Source organism: Mus pahari, chromosome 9, assembly GCF_900095145.1.
Source record: "Mus pahari chromosome 9, PAHARI_EIJ_v1.1, whole genome shotgun sequence".
In the NCBI taxonomy this organism is placed as follows: Eukaryota; Metazoa; Chordata; class Mammalia; order Rodentia; family Muridae; genus Mus; species Mus pahari.
Window position 1 is genome coordinate 89,249,041 of NC_034598.1, and position 25,458 is coordinate 89,274,498.

At 43.9% G+C, this 25,458-nt stretch overlaps 1 protein-coding gene across 1 annotated transcript in view; it reads left to right on the forward strand.

Annotated features, from left to right (window-relative positions):
• Bpifc (BPI fold containing family C) overlaps positions 1-25,458 on the forward strand; it is a 54,750-nt gene that overhangs the window by 8,692 nt on the left and 20,600 nt on the right. The window contains exons 2-9 of the mRNA XM_021205741.2: positions 2,642-2,765; positions 7,200-7,320; positions 11,040-11,168; positions 12,999-13,154; positions 13,261-13,324; positions 15,544-15,604; positions 23,353-23,444; positions 25,196-25,372. Coding sequence (XP_021061400.1) covers positions 2,642-2,765; positions 7,200-7,320; positions 11,040-11,168; positions 12,999-13,154; positions 13,261-13,324; positions 15,544-15,604; positions 23,353-23,444; positions 25,196-25,372 — 924 coding nt within the window. The remainder of the gene's footprint in view (positions 1-2,641; positions 2,766-7,199; positions 7,321-11,039; positions 11,169-12,998; positions 13,155-13,260; positions 13,325-15,543; positions 15,605-23,352; positions 23,445-25,195; positions 25,373-25,458) is intronic.

A 25,458-nucleotide genomic window follows, 5' to 3' on the forward strand; every position in this document is an offset into this window, starting at 1 on the left:
TTTCCGTAGTGGTTGTATACAAGTTTGCACTCTTACCAGCAGTGCAGGAGGTGTCCCCCTTGCTCCACATCCTCACCAGTATGTCACATGTGCTATACGTGTTAGCCATGTTGGCAGGTGTAAGATGGAATCTCAAAGCAATTTTAATCTGCATTTCCCTGATGGCTAAGGATGTTGAGCATTTCCTTAAATGTCTCTCAGCCATTAGATATTTCTCTGTTAAGAATTCTAGGTATAAAGCAGCATGCCACTCTTAAATTGACTTATTTAGTTCATTGATGTCTAGTTTCTTGATGCTTTTTTTTTTAAATATACTTGGGATATTACTGTTGGATGTGGGGTTAGTGAAGATCCTTTCCCACTCTGTAGGCTGCTGTTTTGTCCTTTTGACAATGTCCTTTACCTTACAGAAGCTTATTAACTGTTGACCTCAGTGTCTAGGTTATTGCTGTTCTGTTCAGGAAGTCGTCTGCTGTGACAAAGCTGTCCCCCAGTTCCCCAGTTCTTTCCTAGCAGGTCTAGTGTATCTGATTTTATGTTGAGGTCTTTGATCCACTTGGACTTGAGTTTGTGCAGGGTGATAAATATGGGTCTGTTTGCATCCTTCTGCAGCAGACATCCAGTTTGACCAGCACTGTTTGCTGAAGATACTGTTGTTTTATTCCAGTGTGTACTTCTAGCTTCTTAAAAGAGAGAGAGAGAGAGAGAGAGAGAGAGAGAGAGAGAGAGAGAGAGAGAGAGAGAGATCCATATGTGTATGGATTTGTCTGGGTCTTCAATTCAATTTTATTGATCTATGTGTCTTTTTTATACTAATACCTTGTAGTTTTTTTTTTTTAAGATTTATTTATTTATTATATGTAAGTACATTGTAGCTGTCTTCAGATACTCCAGAAGAGGGCATCAGATCTCATTACGGATGGTTGTGAGCCACCATGTGGTTGCTGGGATTTGAACTCAGGACCTTCAGAAGAGCAGTCAGTGCTCTTACCCGCTGAGCCATCTCACCAGCCCTACCTTGTAGTTTTTATTACTGCTGCTCTATAGTACAACTTGATCAGGGATGGTGAGACCTCTATCAGTTCTTTTATTGTTCTGGATCGTTTTAGCTACTCTGGGTTTTTTTGGTTTTCCATATGAAGTGGAGAATTGTCCTTTCAAGGCCTGTAAAGAATTATGTTGGAATTTTGATGGGACTTGTTTTGACTCTGTAGATTGTTTGTGGTAGAACAGCCATTGTGCTCTGTTGATCCTACTAATCCATGAGCATAGGAAATCTTTCCACCTTCTGAGGTCTTCTTTAATTTTTTTCTTAGTCTGTTTGCTGTTTATATATAGAAGAACTACTTTTTAAATTAATCTTGTATCCAGCTACTTTGCTTGAAAGTGTTTATCAGCTGTAGGAGTTCCCATGTTGAATTTTTAGGATCACTTAAGTATACTGCCATATCATCTGCAAATAATGATACTTTGACCTCTTCCTTTCCAGTTTGTATCACTTGATCTCAAGTGGCCTGTGGTTGATCAAAGTGTCTGCCTGAGTTGGGATCTGGGAAACATCAATGAGGGAGGATAAGGGAGGCTGGGGGTGGAGAGGACAATAGTCTGTGGGATTCACAGGAGGTATGGACAGGGAGAAGGGGAGGCTACAAGTGATGTTCTGTTGCAGCAATAGAGATGAACTTGTGAATTAGGTCTGGGGGAACAGAGAGCTAGCTGGTCATAGGGTTTTATCACAGCAATAAAACCCTGACTAAGACACATTCATTTTACAAGTCTGAGAGGCGTATGTAATGAACCACACATGCATGAAATGGCACAGTAAAAGATATTGTCACAGAGGAAACTGAAGGTCACCCAGGAGAATGATTTCACAAACTAAACTATGGATGGGTGACCAGAGTGCAGGAACTAGAACGGAAGATGTGCACACATGTGTATGTGTGTTCACAGCAGGAGAGTTGAACAGAAGGCTCAAGGACCAGTACATCAATGAATACCGAACAGATGGTTCTGAGTGGCCCATTTGGAGTACCACCGCTTAGAAGAGGAGGTACAGCAGCTCAGAAATGCAGAGACAATGAAAGGAAATCTTTTTGGTTTATTCTGGTTTTTGGTTTGTTTTGAGACAGACTCTCAAGAACTTGCTAAAGAGCCGAGGCCGGCCTCAAACTCCTGACCTTCCTGCTTCAGCCTCCTAAAAGCTGAGATTACAGTGTGCACCACCATACCTGGCCTAAATGAGAGCATCACTGCTGTGCTTACATCAAGTCCTGTAGATAAAGGGGAGCTACCAATGGGCTTTAAGCAGATGAAAGTTTGCTTCATTGCCATAAGGCTACATGACTGTCCTACATGTTCTAAAATGTATTTGATCTGCATCTCAATTGCTCACCCCTAGCTCATGGAAAACAAAGATGAGGAGTCATAGTCATGTCATCTCTATATCTGCAATGTATTTTGCTACACATGACTCCTGAATGGATGCATAGATGGGTCAGCAAATGAGAAAAGGCATAGATGGATAGGTAAAATTAGAGACGTTAGCAGTGAAAATAAGAAAGCCTAGAAACAGTGGATGGAGTTGACAGATGATAAAGTAAACATATTTAAAGGAACTCTAAATGTTGATTCACTGCAGATGCGAACAAAGCAGGTCCCAGTCGTCTGGGTGTGCTTCCTCCTGTGGAGTCTCTACATCGCCTCCTCCCAGACCGTCTACCCTGGAATCAAGGCGAGGATCACCCAGCGTGCACTAGACGATGGTGAGTCAGGTATCTTGTAATAGTCTTGGAGTGGTCTTTCCACCTCGTAAGTCATAGCATGTAACAGATCTGAGGTCTACCTGCATGGATGTGTGCATCAGTTCTACCCTTTTTCTCAAGCCCAGCCTTGGGAAAGTAGGTTTGTTCATCTGCAAGAGTGGTGATGAGCAGTTGGTCCCTGTGTTGTAAGTGGTAGGAGAACCAAAGGAGTTCACCTGTGGAAATGCAGGACGGAGCCATGGCGATCAGAGGCACTGTAGTCGGGATGCTCTCAGCATCTACCGTGCCAGGCTATGAATATGCTCCATGGGCCTTGAGGAGAAACTATCCCAATGAGAGCCCTATGGAGAAGCTGATGCCATGTCAAAACAAAGAGAGTCTGCAATGTCAGGAGTCTTAGACCTCAGAGGACTGAGGCAACGTGCAAACTCAGGTCCAGTTTTAGTCAGGTTTCCATCTGTGGCAAAATACCTGAATAAAACAGCTTGTAAAAGAGAGAAAGAGAGAGATGCTTTGCCCCACACTTTCCAGAAGTTACAGCCCACGGTCCTGTTGCTTAATAGGCAATTCTATTGTTAATTCTAAGCCTGTGATGAGGCACACCACCCTGGCAGGGATTGTGCAGGTAGAGCAAATTTGGTTATCTCATGACAGTTGAGAAGCAGAAAGAGAGGCGCAGACACAGACGATCTATTTCCTCCAAGGACATTTCCTGAATGACTTCCTTCCTCTAACCTACTTCCTTAAATTCCCACCACTTCCCAATAACCCATTAAGTTATGAATCCATCAGTGAATTAACCCTCCAATGGAGCTAAAGCCCTCGTGATCCAGGGCCACGCCTTCACCACATGAGTATTAAAGAAATAGTTTTCTCTTTTTCCTTTTTTTGTATAATGCATTCTATTTTAGTTTTTGAATACTGGGGTTGGAGCTCAGGACGTCATACATGGAAAGAAAGCAATCTACCAACTGGTCTATACCTCTAGCTGATGGATATACCTTTTAAAAAATGTTTTATTAGCCTATGTTAACTATATGTAATTAATATAAAATCATATGTTTCATTGTGACATTTTCATACATGTATGTAATGTGTTTTGATTGTGTTCACATCACACCTTTGTTACCCTCCCTTCCTGCCTTCTCAATTTCACTAATTCCCTTTCTTTTCCTACCTAGCCCTTACGCCAGTGTGCGTGCCTGCCTGCCTGCATGCGTGCATGCGTGCGTTCAGGCATGCATGCGTGCTTGCATGTGTTTCAATCAGGGTTAGTCTCAGAAGCTTGTATACCTTATCAGTGACAACACCACAGATAAGAATGTGTCTCCCTCGCTCATCAACCATTAACTGTGTAAAAATCCCCAGGGGAGGGCGGAGCTCTCTAAGCCCTCCCACCTTCATTACAGCATGCCAGCAGGCCCAATAACGCATGCATAGCTTGTGTAGTTAATCACAGCTGCTATGAGTTCAAGAATATGAAGGCTGCTTCCTGTCCAGAAGTCAGAGCTCCACGCCTATTCCGGGTTCCTCCTCTAGCTCTTAGATTCTTCTCCTTCTTTTGTGATGTTCCCTGAGCATTGGAAGCAGGTGATAGAGACATTCCATTTAAAGCTGGCCATTCAACAGTCTCTTACTCTTGGTACTTTAATTAGGTATGTGTCTAAAGCCACTACTTACCACTTCAAAAAAAGATTTTTCTGACTAAGTCTGACAGCAGCACTAATCGATGTGAGTAAACATAGCTGTTTAGAAGGCCATTTGATAGGCATGACATGTTCATTTAACAAGACAGCTTTCCCACTAGGGCCTATGTCCTTCCATGCCATGGGCTTTTGATCAGGTTTACAGTATGACATAAAAACTATCCCCTATGGACCAACTAGTAAGTCCAATCAGAAAGTGGTTGGCTACCCCATAACAGACTTGCCACTAATGTATCAATAGGTTCACCCTGCCTGACTGATTGGTATTGTTTCACACAGGGTCCACAGTTGAGTAAAACTGTTGGAAATTCACCTCAGCAGTCTGTGAGGCATCTTCTAGCACTGTAAAAATATGGAGAACTAGCCAGCAGAGAGGAAGCTTCCAGCCAAGTTCTAGTGTGGCTTCTGTATGTCTTGATCAACACATTTAGAACCTTCAGCAATAAGGTCTTGATTCTTGTCTAGTTCTGTGGACACTTATGAACAGTAACAATAGTCAGTATGTCTTTGGAGAACTTGGTGACCTCTCCAACCAAACATGGGAAAATATTTCCAAACAGGTAGGTCTCATGACATATGCTTATAGTTCTGCTCCTCGGGCCTCAAAGCCCTGCCTGACAACATTCACTGGCTATGGGGTCATGGACAAGTTGGTGACTCATGCTGTGCCGAGGCTGGTTCCATGTGGAGTTGGGGCGATGCCTATACCACTGGATTGATCTGAGACTTGAAGGAAAGGACCCACATAGAATATGGACAATCTTGACACACATAGGCCCTCCATAAAAACTAACTATTATTAACCATAGCAACGGTGTGCCTCTATATTTTTACAGAGCACAATTTGCTCCTACCCGGGATTTGCCCGTTCCTTCCGGCCAGCTTTGCCAAGCTTCCAACAAGCACTCCGGCTCCCCTCTTTCTCCTCCTGCCCACCTTAGCTCTGCAAATAGAAAACATTGGACAGTTATATTATTTTAAAACTAGCCAGGTAACTCAATGGCTGGGCAAAGAATTTTCTGCTCTGATCCTATCATCTAGCTCCCTCCAACCTCCTTGGCCCCTGCTCATGGTGGAGGCTACAAACTCTAGGTGCCCCAAGACTTACATGACTGGAGCTTCCTCCTTGTTCCACAGCCTGGTCTGAATTCTCTTCCTTCCCTGAGTCCCTCCTCTTCCTCCTGGGACCCACCTTTTTCCTTTTGCCCAGTAATTGGCTTCCACCTTTTTTATTGACCTAATCAAGAACCGATTAGGAAATCAGCACATCCCTCTACATCTCACCTTTTCTGCCCAATAAAAATAAAACAAAACAAAAAACAAAAAAACCCTCTAATCCCATGCATGAACTGAATGGTTAGTAGTATCTCCAGGCTGCTTATTAAAGGGAACCTAATGATAGTGATGCCCACCTCTCGGCTGCATTGGAAATGAGTGAGTTCACATGTACAAAGCACAAGAACAAGATGCCGAGTAAATATTAGTGACTGTCCCTTTCACATGTGTGAGTAGATGCTTTCCATGTCACAGATGAGGGAAGTGAGTGGCACCGAGGCCAAGTCACACAAGACGAGTGTGTGTCACAAGTGTGTGACAGTGCTGGGTTCAAGCCTAAGCTCTTCAACACTACCTTTGGTTCTTATCTTCACCTCCTTTGTACTGTGTCTTTACATACCCATATTACAACTGTATCCACAGCATTTTACAGGATGCTATCTCTTCCTCCTCTCTTCCTTCTCTCCTCTCCAGGGAGGATAGATCAACCGGGATGAACGTAAAGGGAGAAAGGCAAGGTTAATGAATATTAACTTTTTAAATAACATCTATGATTTATTGTGCGTATGTGAGCATGCACACACACACATGCATGCAGGTACATGTGCCATGGTGCACATGAGGAGGTCAGAGGACAACTTGGAGTTGTGTGTTCTACTGTGTGGATTCTGGGGGTCAAGCGCAGATCAACAGGTTTGGCAGTAAGCATCTTTAACTGCTGAGTTGTTCAGCCAGCCCTGGAAGTTACTTTTATCGGGGTCTTTTCACCCCACAAGCTCAGAGCAAGGTTTCTGTGAGGCTTCCATGCAAAGGAATCAGTAAACAAAACTGAAGCAGTAATTAGTCACCTCTTCTGAGTCAGGGGGTCTTTTGGAGAATCTGTGGTTCCTTTCAAATGGAAAATGAAACCCTATAAGCACACAATGCTGCTCACTGTCTTTTACTGGAATTTCAGTGGTTCCCTGAGCCTCATGACTCTTTTGCCAAAACATCCGAGTTCAAAGAGTCTGAAAAGAAAGTAGAAAAATAACTATGAAATTGAAATTGGCCACAACCCAGATTCTAAGCCAAGTTGCTCAGAACTGGCTTCTAGCTCCTCAGAACCTGTACTTTCTCAGGCAAAAATTGACAGTGTTCATAATCTACAAGATGTGCCTGGCGATTACTGTAGCATCCTTTAAAGACTATCTTTCATTGTTTCCATCACAACATTGGGCATGTAATGAAAACTTCTCACAGTAGCCCTGTGGTCTCAGGCAAGTTCCTGTACCTCTTTTAAGACTGGAGTTTCCATATGTGAAGCCAAGACTACAACGCCTCTCTTGTGGGGAGAGGGTGTGTTGCTTCCTTCTCTAACATCAGTTCTTTCTCAATGCTGCGTCCATAGGGTTAAAGATATTGCATCACCGCCATCTTCCTTATGATCAGCAAACACTTTTTGCATCCCTCACAGGTCTTCAAGTTGGGATGAAGGTACTGGAGCAATTGGCAAAGGAAATCGTCATCCCAGATTTGAACGGTTCTGAGTCTCTTAAATTTCTGAAGATTGACTATGTAAAGTACAACTTCTCAAAGTAAGAGAGTGGCGCATATTGACTTATATCATTAGGGACTCAAAACCAGTGGAGAAATCTATGGCAGCCCTAACTTAGTTATCTTTTTTTTTTTTTTTCTGTTTTATCTAAGTTCTGACTTCTATTCCCAAGTTTGCCTCATAGCTCAATATAGCTAACACAGTTCCGACCTCCTGATGTATATGTAGCTAAAAGGGGAAAAGTCTCTTAGAAGCTCAGTTCATTTAAGCTAATTTAACCTCAGCCACATTAATTTTCTCATTTTTGAGGTTTTGTATGGGGCTCTAAGCTAAGCACATTTCATCTATACAATTTAGTCACATGCCCAGGAATGTTTGGGGAAGGGGAAATGGATATTTCAATGGTAACAGTGATCCAATAAGATTACAAAGGAGGGGGAGGATATGTTTGCAAACTTGAAATCAATCTAAAAGGGGAGAGGAGAGCTTTCCTATGTAGTCATCTATCATTGTAATTTGCCATTTCCCACAATGCTTTTTCGGTTGCCTTTTGCTCTAACATGTTCAGTAATAATCTCCCTGATGTCAGCAGCCACCTTTTATAAAATCACAAGGTATCTTTGCTGCAAAAGAGATGGTACAGGAAATTTCCTTGCAAATTCCCTCACCTGCAGTAAACCAGATGTTCAACATGTGTTTATTGAGCAGCTACCTCACAAAGGGCTTTGTTCTAGACACAAGGAATGCTATAGTGAATGCATGTGTAAGTCCTTGCCCATGACTCTGTTGAGATATATCCTTACATATATATCTATAAAGATAATCATTGGACTACAATGATAATGACACAGCAGAAAAGTATGGGGGGCTATATAAGTGCTGAAAGAGATGAGGAGAATTTGGTTGTTGGCACATGTAGATACATCAATATAATTTTAAACCTGTGCTGTCCGAATAATAGACAGTGATCATTCACAGTTACTGGACATTTGAAAAGTGATTTGTGTAACAGAGAAACTACATTTTTATTTACTTAGTTTTACTTATTTTAACTCAAAAAGCTGACTCTTACCCAACCATAATGGTACATGCTTATAATTTCAGTACTATAGAAACCAGGTGTGGTGGCACACACCTGTACTTGGGAGGTAGAGGCAGGAAGGCCAGGACTTCAAGATTATCCTTAGTTATGTGTCAAATTTGAGGGCCAAAGGGGGATATACAAAAGACCAACAAATAAATGTATAGACAAGTTCAACATTGCCAGTTGTCTGGGAGAACACATATCAATACACACTGAGGATGGTTCTTCACACCCCAGTTAACCTAGTCTGGAAACTCTCTAAGAGGCATGACCAGAGGTTTGCCTCCCAGGTGATTCTAGATCATGTCAAATTGAAAGTCAACATTAACCATCACAGTATATATGGTCTTTTTGCCCAGTAATTCCACTGCTCAGCATCCTCCCTGGGAAAGTATAGTCCACAAGCAATATGTATGTTCCCTATGGTATCGTTTATATGATAGAAATGACCTAGAGAAGGATTTTGGAGTATTCTGTAGTAGTTATAAAGAATGGATTAGGTAGGTGTAATGGCTCACACCTTCAATCCCAGCACTCAGAAGAAAGAGGCAGGCAGAATTCTTTGAGTTTGAGGCCAGCCTGCCCTACATAGTGAGTTCCAGGACAGCCAGGGTTAATAGAATCTGTCTCAGTTAAAGAGACAGACAGACAGACAGACAGACACACACACACACACACACACACACATACACACACACAGAGAGAGAGAGAGAGGGGGGGGGAGAGAGAGAGAGAGAGGGAGAGAGAGAGAAGCATAGAGACACAGAGAGAACAGAGAGAAAGACAGAGAGACAGAGAGAGACAGAGATAGACAGAGACATAGATGAAGAGATAGAGAGAAAGGGGGAAAGGGAATGAGTTGGACCTTATGAGTCAACTGAGCATATTTCTAAAGTACACTAAATGAATCTCTGCCATTCTCTTCTCACAGTGGGACTGGGGTGTATGGTAGAAGACAGGTAGGAGACCATGAATAGAAAAGGAAACAGCGGCCTGATTTATCAGCTAGCAAATGTATGTTTAGACTTTTCCCAGACTCAGTTCAGAGCAACCTTTCTTCTGTGCAGCACCTAGGCATGGGTAAAGTCATTTCAATGTTATCTTTTCATCCTCGCTGTGAGGGGCACTTCTTTTTGAACCACTGATTGAAAGAAGGTAAACACCTTGCTTAAGGTTGTACAACTAGTACAGACCTTGACTCCGGGTCAAGCACTCGCTGTGTAACATGTAGTGGCGTGACCCAGCGATTAGGAGTCTGCAATCAGATTGCAGAGGGTTTCGGATCTGGTTCTACCACTTACAAGGGATTTCATAGGCCTTTCTTATCTTCCCGTATCTGAACCAGAGCCTGCACTTGCACCGGGATCCTACAGGGATACGGCGAGGGCCAAACAGCTACGATGTAAAGAGGCCAGGCAGTTGGGACTCACCCAAATCACAGCGTGTAGTTTCTCTCTTCATGGATTACAGGCAAACCCACTGCCTTACAGGTTCCTGGGACGACCTGTTTGACAGCTCAGGGAATCTTGCAAGAAATCAGCTCTACTCAGCAACTGGGCTAGGGAAAGTGCTTGCCACTTAATGGTCACCTGGAAGGAGAAAGGCATGCTTTGTTGTTCTAATGAAAGGAAGTCAGGACTACAGGTGACACTGTGTCAAACGTCTGCCAGTGTCTGTGACCGTCCCCAGGAAAAACAAAAACAAAAAGCAGATGCTTCATGTAAATAAAGGACAGCATTCCCTTTAAGAAGTGGTGAAACTGGTATTTTAAAAAATAAAGACACAAGGGCAGTGCTGCACCTGTTTTTGATTTTAAGGAAATGCAAAGCGCTAGGGAGACCCCTCGGTGGGCAAGAGAACTTAATACAAAAGCATGAGAGCCTGAATCAAATCCCAAGCATCCATATTAAAAGCAGGCTGGACTCTAGAACTGTATCCCAAGTACTGCAGGCACCGGAGAAAGGCAGACCACTGGCCTTCGCTGGCCACCAGCCTACCTTTAAATCTCTGGTCTTCTCATGCCTTTCTCCTTCCAGGTGCCCCTATGTGGCAAGCACTTGCCCTAGCTCAGGAGCTGAGTAGAGCTGATTTCCTGCAAGATCCCCTGAGCTGCCAAACAGGTCATCCTGGGAACCTGTAAGGTTTGCCTGTAATCCATGAGGATAGAAACTACATGCTCAATGACAAATTATTGTGATCTGGGTGAACCCAAACTGTCCGGCCTCTCGGTAACCACTTTACATCCTAGTTCAGTTTGGCCCTCACAGTATCCTGGCAGGATTCTGGTGCATGTGTAAGCTCCAGTTCAGATATAAGAAGATGGGAATAAGATGGAGTGTGACAGAACCGAACACCTGAGTCCTCCCCCTGGCCTCTGTATGCACACACTCGTGCATGCATAACACAAACACACACTAAACATTTTTATGAGAAATAGATTATTGGATTATTTACAAATTTAGTTCTAAATATGACTACTCCCTCCCTCAATTAGACTCAGGGGCTTCTTGCTAAGAGGATGCATGAGGCTGTGGGCAGACACCCCACTGGAGAGCTGGAGGAGCTCTTCCTCTGAAGGAATTTGCAGTCTCAGAGCAGCTCCAGCCTTTCCAAATTTGCTCACCTTGTCGATGTCCAGAAGCGATGCCCTCACTTCCCTGCCTCTTGTTTTACAGCATAAAAATCAATGCTTTCTCATTCCCAAATACCTCCCTGGCCTTCGTACCTGGGGTAGGAGTCAGAGCACTGAGCAACCACGGCACTGCCAACATCAGCACCAACTGGAACGTCAAAGCTCCGCTTTTGTGAGTATCCCACTGACGTCCACTACTGTTGAGGGGGGATGGGGATAACTCACTGCTGTTTTCTGTGTAAGCTTCTTTCTCTCTGGACCCATACTTTCTCGAGAGCGTTATCAAGTGAGAGTTGGCTCAGGAAATCCCTGCTTTGAAGGGAGGTGGAGGAAAGGTACCCTCTCATAGAAGGAGAGCAATGGAACATTTAAGATTTCCTAAGAAATCTCAGGGCGTGGTGGTGCACACCTTTAGTCCCAGAACTAGGGAAGCAGAGCCAAGCAGATCTTTGTGTGCCCAAAGCCATCCTGGTCTACATAGTGAGGATGGCCAGTAAGGGTCTGTCTCAAAATAAATAGATTAAATAAATAAATATTTAAAAATTCCTAAAAACTAGAAGCTGGCTAGGAGAAAATTTTCTATATATTCCATATTTTCAGTCCACTGACCCACCCCAGATGTTTAGTGCATTTCCCCATCTGCAGGGTCAACTGATGGAAATGGAGCTTCCTGTCCCACATGGAGGTTGGAGGATTGTGGTTAGCTTGAGCCGCACTCTTCTCCAATCAAAAGATCCCTGGGCCCTCAAATAGAAGAGAAAAGGTTGAAGCCAGGTGTGGTGCCTCAACACCTGTAATCCAAATACTTGAGAGGCTGAGGCAAGAAAACTGCTGACAGCTCGGGCTATATACTGAGTTCTTGACCATCTGGGTTACAGAATGAGATCACATCTGAGAGAGTAGAAAAATAAAGAGGAGGAGGAGAGAGGGAGGAAGGGGAGGAAGGAAAGGGTAACAGAAAGAAAGAAACTGCTGGGTTGGAGAGATAGCTCAGTGGTTACAAGCACTGGCTGCTCTTGCAGAAAACCTGAGTTCAGTTCCCAGCACTCACATTGGAAGGTTCAGAGCTGCCTATAACTCTTGTTCCAGGGGTTCTGGTACCTTCTTCTGACCTTCTTAGGCACGTGTGTGTGTGTGTGTGTGTGTGTGTGTGTGTGTGTGTGNGAGAGAGAGAGAGAGAGAGAGAGAGAGAGAGAGAGAGAGAGAGAGAGAGGGAGAGAGGGAGAGAGGGGGGGACAGGGGTTTGGACTTAACGTATACCTACAAACCAACTTCTGTAGACAAGTCTTTGGCCTAGTATAAAAGTTTGGTCTGTCTTGATTGGCACCCAAAATAATACATTCAACCATTCACTGGGGTACTCTACAACCATTTATTGAATACCTGTATATCATTTTCCCAGTCTAATAGATTCCAGATAAATAGCATGCTCCCCCATAAACAACACAGATTCATATACTTCGTCACTTCTTTGATGGCTTCACAGTCTGTGTAGGACCCCCTGCAGAGTCTAGAGTAACATTTGATCCACTACCTCAAGGGCTCCCCACATGCTAAGCACCCCTTGCCCATGTACACCCCTCCTAGGTGTCTTCCCTCTTGAAATAAATACTGTATGTAAATGGTGCTCCTTCTTGTCTTAGCCACAGCAGCACCAGAGTACTGGGGACGACATAAACACAGTATCCCCTAGCTGTCCGTTTCCACACTCACCACCTCGTTTATTCAGTAAGCATTCGTTCTGCACACAGTGCTCCTGAGTCTGTTGCAAGGGTTAGGGACCTTCATATGAGCATGGCAAAGACTTTGTCCTAAAGAACTGAGAAGACCCATCTCCGTGGAGAGATGGCTCAGTGGTTAAGAGCACCGACTGCTCTTCCGAAGGTCCTGAGTTCAAATCCCAGAAACCACATGGTAATCCCTCACAACCATCGATAATGAGATCTGACGCCCTCTTCTGGTGCGTCAGACTTGGGTAATCTCTTCCTTTCTCTCCGAGCAGCCGGGACTCGGGAGCTGCAGATCTGTTCCTCTCTGGAATCTACTTCACGGGCATCGTTGCCTTCACCCGTAATGACTTTGGTCACCCAGCTCTGGAACTCCAAGACTGCCACGTTCAAGTGAGCCATGCCCGAGTCTCATTTTCCGGAAGTCTCAGGTGAGTGACAGTCATGTAGTGGAGAGGCCTAGCCCTGAGCTGGAGCTTCCGGCTGCCACTGGAGTCTGCTGGTCTCTGAAAAGCTCCCTTTTCATTTTTCCCCCAGTGCCCTGTATAACTCCTTTGCTGAGCCCATGGAGAAACCCATTTTAAAGAATTTAAATGAAATGGTGAGTGTTCGGAAGTTAGACAACCACTGTCAAATTGTATCAACAGGCCTATCATACTTTGATAATTTTTATCGTAACATTTATTGAGTGCTAACTGGATGCTAAGCACCATCCAAGACACTTTAATTTATACTATTTTAGGCAATTTAATAATTTCTCGTTATTAATAATTTCATGCATTGTGGCAGGAGACACAGAAATGAATGAAACTATATTTCCTTCTTCAAGTTTCCCACCCAAAGTATGGACAAATATTTTGTTCCTAATGCAGGCCTGGCTAGACTAGGAGCTGCTGAGAACAAAAGAAAGAAGAAAATATTACTCAATCTAGAAGAAAACAAACCCAGGCTTATAAAGCAATAACTGAACCTGGGTTTGAATCTAATACATGGTCACATGACAATGAGACTGAACTGAAGGAGTTTAAAGAACAGTAAATTTGTTTATTTAGGGAACTGGGCCTTGAAATATAGGTAAGACTTTGGTGGATTAGGAATGAGTAGTGGGGTGGCAGGTATTTCCAAGAAATAATTAAGAATGGATTTAAAAGGCAAAATAAGTTAGGTTGCCTTCTAAAATGCTAAATGTCCTGATTCCAGCAGTCAAGGCGTCAAGGAGGCTTCGAAGGGTGGAACTGGCCATGTTACCTCTTGCCTCTTCTTACCATACCTGCCCTGGATCTCGTAGTTGGGAGGGAATGAGGACAGGGATAGAGAGAGGTGGAGAAGAAAGATGGGGAGGGAGCCTGGCACTTCCACGATCCCAGTGCTTGACTCTGTGCCTGCGAGACAGCAGTCGTGTAATGATTAATGACTGAAGTCAGCATGCAGCTCAAAGCATGAAGCAGCTTGCTCAAGGAGACTGTAGCTGATCAAGGTACCCTGAAGCTATGTGGCCTTCTTTTATGCCCATCTGACAGGTGGCAACTGCCAGTGAATATGGTCCCTGAAAGGGACCTTGGAAACGGTGTTTTCAATGGAGTGTGGTCCACTGGCCCCTTATATCAGGCCAGTGGATATGAATTAAGGGGGAGGAGTATGGCTCAGTTGGTGGAGTACTCATCTAGCAGGCAAAGCCATGCATTTGGTCCCCAGCCAGCTCCACAGTGTGGTTGAGCATACCTGTAATTCCAGCTCTTGGGAGGTGGAGACAGGAGACTCAGAAGTTCAAGGCCATTTACGGATACGTAGTAAGTTGGAAACTAGCCTGAGCTGCATAATATCTTGTCTCAGAAAAGGCAGCAACAGAGTTACCAAAATACAGAGTGTGAGCTGTGCGCAGTATTCTGTAGATTCTCTCCGTTATCCTCACAACTTGAAGAGGGAAATCTAAAATTCATATCCGTGTTGCAGTGAGGAAGCTAAGGTCAGTGTGAAAGTAACTGCCCGTGGTTTTCACTCCCGGGCCCGGCTGCCTAACCTCAGTGAAAACCACCGTGCTGCGTGAACATTGGTGAGCACATGGCTCGCACATCTGTGTTTCCAACTTAATAGTTTCTCTCTATAATACTCTTCACTGGCATCCACTCTTTCAGAAATGCAAAACGGGACTAGGAATGTCTCTCAGTTGGTAAAGATCTTGCCTGGTATACATGAAGTCCTGGATTTGATCCCTAGCACCATGTAAACTGGATATGGTGAGGCCCACCTGTAACCATAGCACCTGGAAGGTGAAGGCAGAAGTATTGCAAGTTCAAGGTCATCTTAGACTACATAGCAAATCTGAAGGTCAACGTGGGCTACATGAAACCATGCCTCAAGGAAAGGAGAGCGAGAGGGGGCAATAGAGTCTTAAATGGATCCTAATCTTGCAGTCTCTTCAGATAGCCCGGGTAAAAGTGAAGGTTCCAACTGAAGCCACCTCGGGCAGGACTCAGAGCTGCCGGTGCAATGGGAGGCAGGGGCACTCAGACAGGAATGACACAGCTGGTGTGGGAGCAGGTTCCTCTGGTGTGACGCCAAGAGTGTGGACAGAGCACATGCTGTAACACGTCTGGAAAGAAAAGCCAAGCTCTTTTATAGAGTTAATTGGGTGTGGTTCTAGTTGCTATGAAACTCAGCCAGAACCCAATGACATACTGCCCATACCTGTGGAGGCCGAAGCCAAGAACATCAGCTAACTTAAAGGAACATTGTCATGGCCACAGGGATAATGACTCTGAAGCAGAAGGTTTGTTTTCAATATGGTAACATAAGTTTTCCAACATTCTTTTGGTCCAGCTTTGTCCCATTGCCATCAGCCAAGTGGAACAGTTCAATGTCAACATCAGCGCACTGGAGGGTGAGTCTTGGAGCTGACTTCCGAATGGTTCTCCGCCCAGCTTCAAACCTTACTGAGATCCCACTCTTATTTTTTTTTTTCTTTTCTGCCTGAAAATGAGAGTTCCAGGATTCCACATAGGATAATGGATAATCCTTGTCACAGCGCATGTACTCCTTGGCCACTAACCAGCTCTGCTACTGCAGCAGAGAATGGTTCATGAGGGATACGCAGGGGAGTTAGGGAAAGAAACTCGCCCTGGCTCTAATCCAAGCCATGGTGCTAAATCCAGCTTCTTGAGCAGGTTATCTGCCCAGCCTTCGCTAACCCCTTCTGGGGCTGCCTTCTGTATATATCAGGCCCACCCATAAGTATTCCTTCTGCCTCCCTTCTCGCACCTTGGCTCTGCCCACACCGCCCAGTCTATGGAGAAGAGCCTCCTCTCTGTCTCCATTCATTCCCGTAGCAGACCTTTAGTGAGCCCCCATGTCTACACCAGCAATTTTCTGGTGTCCACAGACTCCCTACCCCTCTACCTTGGCTTGTCCTTTTCATTTCTCTTTTTCTAAAGATTTAGCTTAAGAGATCTCCTCCCTCCCACGCCCCACAGGGAGGCCTCCTCTTGCATGCTACTTTATACGTCTCTCTTTGCATCCCATCCATGTGCTTGCCCACCGTGTACACAGCACTTAGAATGGCCTGAGCACTGATCTTGGTGCCTGAGATACACAAAGCCTAGGAGACGGAAACCCCATCTTCACGGGAAATCTTCACCAGACTACCGGGAGGAAGCAGTGAACAGTGGAGTAAAACCTGCACTGGGGAAATTAAGACTGATAAGAAGAAACGGGGGGGGGGCTGAAGAGGAGTCTCTGGTTTAGATAATGTGATTAGGAAATGCACCGACCAGTGAGCAGGGGACAATAAAGGACAAACCCAAAGGAACAGGGAAATGAGTTTCCCCCCAATCTGGGTTGTCTTGGTTCTTTTTCTATGGCTGTGATAGAATATCAGAAGCTAGGTGGGTTTATAAACAATAGAAAGGTATTTGTCTCATAGTCCTGGAGGCTATAAAGTCTAAGATTAAGGAGTTACATCTGGTGAGGGTTTCCATGGCGAGTCACAGCATGGCAGAAGGACAAATGAGTGCACACAAGACAGAAAAGAAATCAAGGCGAATTTGGAACAAACCTACTCTCAAGTCACTACCTAGAGGCCATTGCCTCATGGCCTAGTCACCTCTTAAAGTCCCACTTCCCAATACCCATTATATTGGTAATTAAATTTAAGTGTGAGTTCTAGAGGGATGCTCAAATCATAGCCTGCATGAAGAACAGTCAGGTAGAGCAGATCATATGCTCAAAGGCCATGAGGCAGGAATGTGCTGAGCGCATTGGAGAGACTATGAGACCATGATAGAACCAGAAGAAGGGAGTTCAAGAAATGTGTTTGTCAGAGAGGAGCCTAGAATAATGTCCTTGAGATGCTCCACCCAACAGCTGACTGAAACAGATCAGAGACCTACAAACATTAGACAGATCTCGGGAATCTTGTGAAAAAGTTGCGGGAAGGATTGAGGGACCTGGAGGGCATAGGGACTCTACAAGAAGACCAACAGAGTCAACTAACCTGGACCCTTGTGCCCTACCAGAGTCTGAACCACCAACCAAAGAGAATACAAGGGCTGGACCTAGCCCATCCCCTGCATAGGATGTGCAGCTTAGTCTTCATGTGGGTCCCCCAACAACTGGAGCAGGGGCTGTCCCTGATGTTGTTGCCTATGGATCCTGTTGTCCTAGCTGGGTTCTCTTGTCTAGTCTCAGCTGAAGATGTACCTAGTCCTGCAGTGACTTGATGTGCCAGGGTGGGTTGGTACCCAGGGGGTGCCTACAGCCTTTTCAGAGGAGAAGGGGAGGTGGTGATGGGAGGGGCTATGTGAGGGGACACTAGGAGGTGGCGGTCTGCAGTTGGGATGTAAAGTGAATAAATAAATTAATGGGAAAAATAAATGAGTTTGCAGTTGGGGGAGGAGGTAGTTAGACTTGTCAGGCATCTGGGACACTAACTCTTAATTTGAGACAGTCACTCTGGTGCCCCAGATAACAACAGACAGGAAAGAAGAGTGAGAGGCAGCAGAAAAACCATTTAGTACAGTAGAGCAATGATCCACACAAGCAAGGACTGCAGCTCGCCTGGCAGAGCGACAGAGAGAGATGTGTTCCTAATCTGGACACGCCTTTCAAGCAGACAACAGTAATGGCCAACAGATCAAATGTGGGTTAAGGGAGTGTTCAGGAATGACCCGAGGTCACCCTGCCCCAGAAGAAAACTTTGTGGTCAGATCATCAGGTCAGCTTCAGGAACCTTCTTCCTGTACTAGGTTGTAATTTCCTGGTCATGTGTCTGTCCCCTCCTTCTCCAGATCCTGGGTTTCTAGGAGCCAGGAGCTTTGCTCTAACGCCAGGCATGGGCCAATAAATCCTGAATCAATGAAGGGATAAAAGGAAGCAGGCAGTGAGACAGAGGATGGGTAGAAAGGAAGTGAGTGGATCAGAAGGAAGGATAGGGAAGAATGTCGAGACGCACGAACTGTGCTGTGTACCTTCCGCCCCAATCCTCAATGCCTTCGCTGTAAGGAATCCCAATCCCGGTCCCTTCACAGAGGGGTGATAAGTTCTGATTAGATTGGGCACTTTTAAAGCATTTAAAAAGCTGTACTGAGGGCTGGAGACTAAGAGCTGGCTGATCTTGCAGAAATCTCAGGTTCTGTTCTCAGCAACCACACCTGGTACCACATAGCCACCCGTGAATCCAGTTCAGGAATTCTGACAGCCTCTTCCTGCCTTTGTGTGTGGCTCCTGCACACACGCGATACACCTACAGACCCACAGGCACTCCCATGCACATGAGTTAAAGTGAACTGTACAAACTTTAAAAGCCATAGTGACATAGGATAGATAGCGCTGCTTTTACTAACTTGGCAATCCACGTCACCTCCCCCTGCTTCTCACCCTCACCTACAGCACAAACCAAATGTGATATGAAAGAAGGTATTCTTTCCTGACATTCTGGTGATCCTTGGGTACCTTCCTCTAGATCCTGGAAGGAGTCTTCAGACCACAGAGTACGGAGTACGCGGCAAAGCTGGTCTCCCACGCCAAATCATAGCCCATAGGTAGCACTGATACCAACTCTGGTGTGAAATCTTTCCTCCCAGGGACTCAGCTCACCATTGTCCCTGCTCACGATTATCCATCCAGTGCCAGAAGGAACCAACCTCTCTGATGATGACTGGATAAGGCACTGTTCTATGAGGATATCTAAATATCATTGAGAGTCATTTTATTGCTACTATTTGCTAGACCAGTAATGTTTGGCATTACCCTAGGTCTCTGGGCTACCTAGTCTGATTCTTGGTTACTCAAGCAATGTCAGGTATTGGCTCTGACTCCATGAGTTGACCTCAAATCAAATCAGACATTGGTTTGGCTACTGCCACATGTTCTATGCCGCCATTGCCCTAGCATATTTTGTAAGCGGGACAAATTATAGGTCAAAGATTTTGTGGCCAAGTTGGTGTTTAGATTTTTCTTTTGGCAGCCTGCAGTGTTCCTTCCTGTACCGTAAACACTAGAACATGCATGAAGGTTCCATGTAGGCACAGCTCGATTTCTCCATGTTCAATGAGTTGTGTAGGTGTTGTCCTCAGCAATAGGGTCCTGCCTCCCGTCACTGTCTTAGGAACAGCTTGGGTGAGTTGGGGTTTCCATGGAAGCCCCTTGGTCAACAATTCAACTGAATGCAGCCCAGTCCCGCCACTGGAAGCCTCACTCGGTGACAAGATGGCCACTTGAGACTCCGTATCCCAGTTATTAGGGAAAGTCATTAGGATCACCTTCATATGTTTTAGGGAGTTTCTAATGCACTCATTTTTCATGTCATCTCTCATATGCTCTTCAATTTCATCTTTCTGTCCCCCCATTCTCTCTTTCTACTCCCCTCTGGCTGCACACCAGACACTCCTGTTCCCATCCCCACATACCCCCATTCACTTGTAAAACCTATTCTATTTCCTCCTCCCAGGAAAGTCTGTGTGTCCACCCTAGACCATTCCTGTGTGTCTAACTTCTCTGGGTCTACTGACTGTAGCTTGGCTATTATACACTTAACAGCCAATATCCCCATGTAAGCAAATACATAACATGTTTATCTTTCTGGCTGACCTCACTCAGGATGATATTTTTATAGCTCCATCCATTTGTCTGCATTATTTCATGACGTCATCTTTAACAGCTGAGTAAATACTCAATTGTGTAAATATGTGTACTATATTCTGGTTATCTGTTCTGTTGAGGGACATCTAGGTTCTGGATATTATGAAAAAATCGCAATGAACATGGTTGAGTAAGTGTCCTTGTGATAGGATGGAAGATCCTTTAGGTATATGGCCAAGAGTGGTATAGCTGGGTCTTGACGTAGATTGATTCTCAGTTCTCTGAAGAACAACAATATTGATTCCCATACAATTACTTTACAAATTGGCTGTACATGTTTTTTTCTCCTACCAACAAAGAGTTGTTCTGCTTGCTCCACATCTTTGTCACTCGTGTTATTAATCTTAGTCATTCCTGACAGATGTAAGACAGAATCTCAAAATAGTTTTGATTTGTATTTCACTAATAGCTATGGATATTGAATATCTTCCAGTGTTTCTCAGCCATTAGAGATTCCTTTACTGACAATTATTCTCTTTTTAGATCTGTACCACATTTTTGAAGGGTCAGGTGTAGTCCTGGCTATCCTGTAACTCACTTTGTAGACAAGGCTGGCTTCAAACTCAGAGATTTACCTACCTTTGCCTCCTGAGTGCTGAGATTAAAGGCACGAGCCATAATGCCCTGATACCTGTACCCCATTTTTAAATTAGATTATTTGTGCTATCTAGTTTCTTGAGTTCTTTATATATCTAGGATAATAGTCCTCTCTCAAGTGTGGAGTTGATTAAAAAAAAATTTTTTTTTTCATTCTGTAAGCTGCCACTTGGTCCAATTAACGTGTCCTTAGCTTTACAGAAGTTTTTCAGTTTCATGAGGTCCTATTTATTAATTGTTGATCTAAGTGTTGATCACTATTGGTGCTCTGTTTAGAAAATCATTTTCTGTGCTGTTACCACTTTCTACTCTCTCAGGTTCAGTGAATCTGATTTTATGTTGAAGCCTTTGATTCACTTAGACTTGCCTTTTTTGCAGGGTTTTATGATAAATATGGATCTATTTTTGCATTCTTCTACATGCAGACATCCAGTTTGACCAGCACTGTTTGTTGAAGATGCTTTCTTTTCTTCCCTTGTGTATTTCTGGCTTCTTTACCAAAAATCACTGATGAACATATCTGTTCTTATGCTGTAGTCAGTAATTTAAGTATGATATTCTCATCTGTTCCTGTTCTAGCTCCCAAATAATTAACAGAAAGACCTATGAAATTTATTAGCAAGCTTTAAGCACTATGACTGGGCAGATCTTCATCTATTCTAATTCTCTAAGCTATTTCCCAGCCAAAGGCCTTGTGTTGCTAGCAGTGTGCATCTCACCCTGTCTCACTCTGCCTCATGTGTCCTCATGTCTGCTCTCTCATTGCAACCTCATGGCAAATCCCTTGGCAAGCTGCTCATCAAGTCTCCACCTGGACCCTCTCCCTCCTTTCTTCATGTTTCTTCTCTAACTTCTCTCTCTACCTGGGACCCCTAACTGGGATCGGAAGTCCAACCTTCTAATCTCCTCTGCCCAGCTCTAGGCTGGTCAGTTCTTAATTAACCAATCAGAGATAATTGGGGAGCATTCTTTACACAACATTGATACAGGAGATGGTTCAATAATTATAATGATGCTAGTGTCTGGACTGTAACCAAGTCTCTGGGTAGAGAAATCAGCAACAAAATATACGGTACACAAGGCCAACCACCAACATGATGCCAATACGGTGCAGTTTGTATTACTGTAGCTCTGTAGTACAACATGAAAGCAAGGATGGTGAGACCTCCAGTTCTTTTATTGTTCAGGATTTCTTTTAGATATCCTGGGTTGTTTGTTTTTCCATATGAAGTTGAGACTTGTCCTTTCAAGGTCTATAAGGAATTGTACTGGAATTTTGATGAGAATAGCTTTGAATCTGTAGATTGCTTTTGGTAGGATGGCCATTACACTATGTTAATTCTACTGATCCATGAGCATGGCAGATCTTTCCATCTTATGATATTTTCTATTATTTCTTTCTTCAAAGATGAAGTTTCTATCATACAAGTTTTTCACTTACCTGGTTAGAGTTACCTCAAGATGTTTTATATTCTTTGAGACTATTGTAAAGGGTGTTATTTCCTTGCTTTCTTTTTTGGTTCATTTGTAATTTATATGTCAGTAGGACTACTGACTTTTTTTTTTTTAGTTAATCTTGTATCCAGCCACTTTGCTGAAAGTGTTTATCAGCTGTAGTAGCTCCCTGGTGGAAATTTTGGGGTCTCTCAAGTATCCTATCATATCATCTGCAAATAACAGTACTTGGACATCTTTCCTTCCATTTGTACCCCCTTGATCTCCCTCAGTTTTCTTCTTGCTCTGGGTAAGACTTCGAGTATTTTATTGAATATATATGGAGAGAATGGACAGCCTTGCCTTGTCCCTGATGTTAGTGGAATTGTTTTGAGTTTCTCTCCATTTAATTTGATGGTGGCTATAGGTTTAATGTAAGTAGTATTTATCAGGCTTAAGTATGGCCCTTGCATCCCTGGTCTCTTCAGGACTTTTATCATGAAGGAGTGCTGGATTTTGTCAAAGGCCTTTTCTTCATCTACTGAGATGATCATGTGTTTTTTCAATCGTTGAGTTTGTTTATATGGTGGGTTATTATTCCTGCATTTCTGGAATGAAGCCTACTTGATCAGAGTGGGTGATCTTTTTTGGTGTGTAGGTACCTACCACCACCTGGCAACCTGAGGGTCAACTCATACAAGTTGTCCTCTGACTACCACACACATTTATATGTATACAATTAAACTAGTTAATGGATTAATTAGTGTAAAAATTTAAACAGAACCACATGGGCTGGTGAAGCGGCTCAGTGGAAAAAGTGCTTGCCCACACGAGCCTCACAACCTGAGTTTCTTTTTTTGTTTGTTTTTTTTTTTGTTTTGTTTTTTCGAGACAGGGTTTCTCTGTATAGCTCTGGCTGTCCTGGAACTCACTTGGTAGACCAGGCTGGCCTCGAACTCAGAAATCCGCCTGCCTCTGCCTCCCGAGTGCTGGGATTAAAGGCCTGCGCCACCAGGCCCGGCTACAACCTGAGTTTCAATCCCCAAAACCTATGCAAAGACAGAGGGGGACAATCCATCCCTAAAGTTGTCCTCTGACCTCCTCACGTGCACTGTAATATGTGTGCTGCCACAACCATACTCATCACACACACAAATGATAGTAATAATAATAATAATAAAGTTTTAAAAATTAAAAAAAAAGAATCACATGCTTTGTGTGCATGAATGTTTTTGTGAACACATGCTTATTAAAAACATGTGCCAAAATTTTGCTAATGTTTCTCCAATAGTTGAGAACATTGGAACCATTTACTTTTTTTCTTTTGACTTATCTCGTCTTCCTGAGTTCTCAAATGTAAATATGTTTCTTACAAAAAGGGAGAATTGATATTGCAAACATTATCCATAGGTCAGGCTTTTCATGAGCATAAATTTTCTTTTGCTTTCTTTCTTGGTCATTTAGTTTTAACCAAGATTGACAACTACACAGTGCTGGATTGTTCCCTGATGAGTCCTCCGGAAATCACCGAGAACCACCTTGACTTTAACTTGAAGGTAACTATTGCTCCAGATTGCTATGATGAATATTTAGAGGATGGATCATGTACAGAAGACAAAGTGCATGCATGCTCTTCAAGCAATTTCATTTCCTATAGCACCTGCCACATGTTTACACATGTGTGCTCTCCTGGCTGACCCTTTCTTGGTGATTGCTTTTTTATGTCTATCTTCTTGGTGAGAAATAGCAAGAAGACATTTTGCTTCTTCCCTCCTGGAGAAGGTTCACAGCTAGGAGCCTACAAGATGAGTGACCTGCATTTGTTAGCACTAACCTCCTGGGGCTGAGGAGATGATCAGTTGGGAACGCACTAACTTCACAAGCGCGAGGACCTGGGCTCAGTCTCCTAAAGCCCACGTGAGAAAGGACAGGCATGGCAGGACACATGAGGCAGCGATGGAACAATCCCTAAGACTTGCTGGCCAGCCATCCCGGTGAATCCTCAAGCTCTGGGTTCACCAAGACACCCTGACACACACACACACACACACACACACACACACACACACACACACACACAAAACTGGAGAGTGATTTAGGACGATATTCAACTTCAACCTCTGGACTACACAAACACACACACTTACAAACACACACAGATCACACATGCACATACATACATGTGTATATGCACCCACAAATGCATATGAACATGCCACATTCTCATGCATGTTGAGGAATTTAGCACAATTAATGGATTGTACAAAGTAGCAGGTTTCCCTGAGGCTGCAGACCTCTACCAAAATCATAGTTATATAGAAATGGTAGTTACAGTCCTGGGAAAGGACCATTCTGCTTATGGTCAGTCTTATCCAAGTTAATATCACAGTCTTTTTTTCTGAAACAGGGTCTTCCTATGTACCTACTTCTGGCTGTCCTGAAATTCACTGCATAGACCAGGCTGACCCCAAACTAAGAGACCTCTCTCTCTCTCTGTCTCTGCCTCCCAAATCCTGGCATTAAAGGCATATGCCACTATACCTGATATATTATAGGTTTTTTTAGAATAAAAACCATTTTATATTTCCTTCATTCACAGTCTTTCAAAACAGTTAAGTCCTATTCAAGACAGTATATTTAAATAATGTCCAAGACCTAATAAGACCAGGATTGAACATGTCTCAAAAATGCTTCATTAAGCCATTTGGAGTCACCGTCTCTCCTGAGTATGTCTGTGGCTCCCCAGATATTCAGCAGTCACATATTTTAAAGGTCCAGTGTTGGTCATCTCGAAGACTAGTTCATGAGATATTCAGTTGTGGACTAGAGCTTACAGCACCTCCTCCCTTTAGCTAGGAAAAATTCCAGCTCAGAGCATCTCTAAGAGTGACAGGTATTTGTAGATATGCTCAAGTCTGCTGAGCTCTGGGACTGGAGAAATGGCTCTGCTGTTGAGTGTACACACTACTCTTCCGGAGGACTTGAGTTCTGTTCCCAGTACCCACATCAGGTGGCTCACAGCTGACTGTAATTCCAGTTCCAGGAGATCCAATGCCTCTGACCTGTAAGGGCATCTGCACTAACATGCACATACAAAACACACATACATGTAATTTAAAATAAATCTTTTTATTAAGTCCAGAGCTTTGGAGCTTAGCCACTAGCCAAGGAGCCTAAAGACCTTATCACATTCTCATCCTTTACCAGGAAAGGGATTTTCTTTATCCTGACTTGAGAGGTTCCAGTTTCTTTGTCTGTGGCATTTGTATTTTCACCTGATAGTTGGATTCCCTTCTGCTTCCCACAGGGTGCATTCTACCCACTGGAAAGCCTCGTGGACCCTCCTTTCACACCAGCTCCCTTCCAGCTCCCAGAGAGCAGAGATTCTATGCTCTACATTGGCATCTCTGAGTACTTCTTTAAATCTGCATCATTTGCTCACTACGTATCCGGGGCTCTTGGTACCACGCTGTCCACCAGGGAGGTAAGTAAAGCCTTGGACTGGTGGTTGTGGTCATCATCTTTAACGGTGTGTTTGTGTATGTGTGTGTGTGTGTGTGTGTGTGTGTG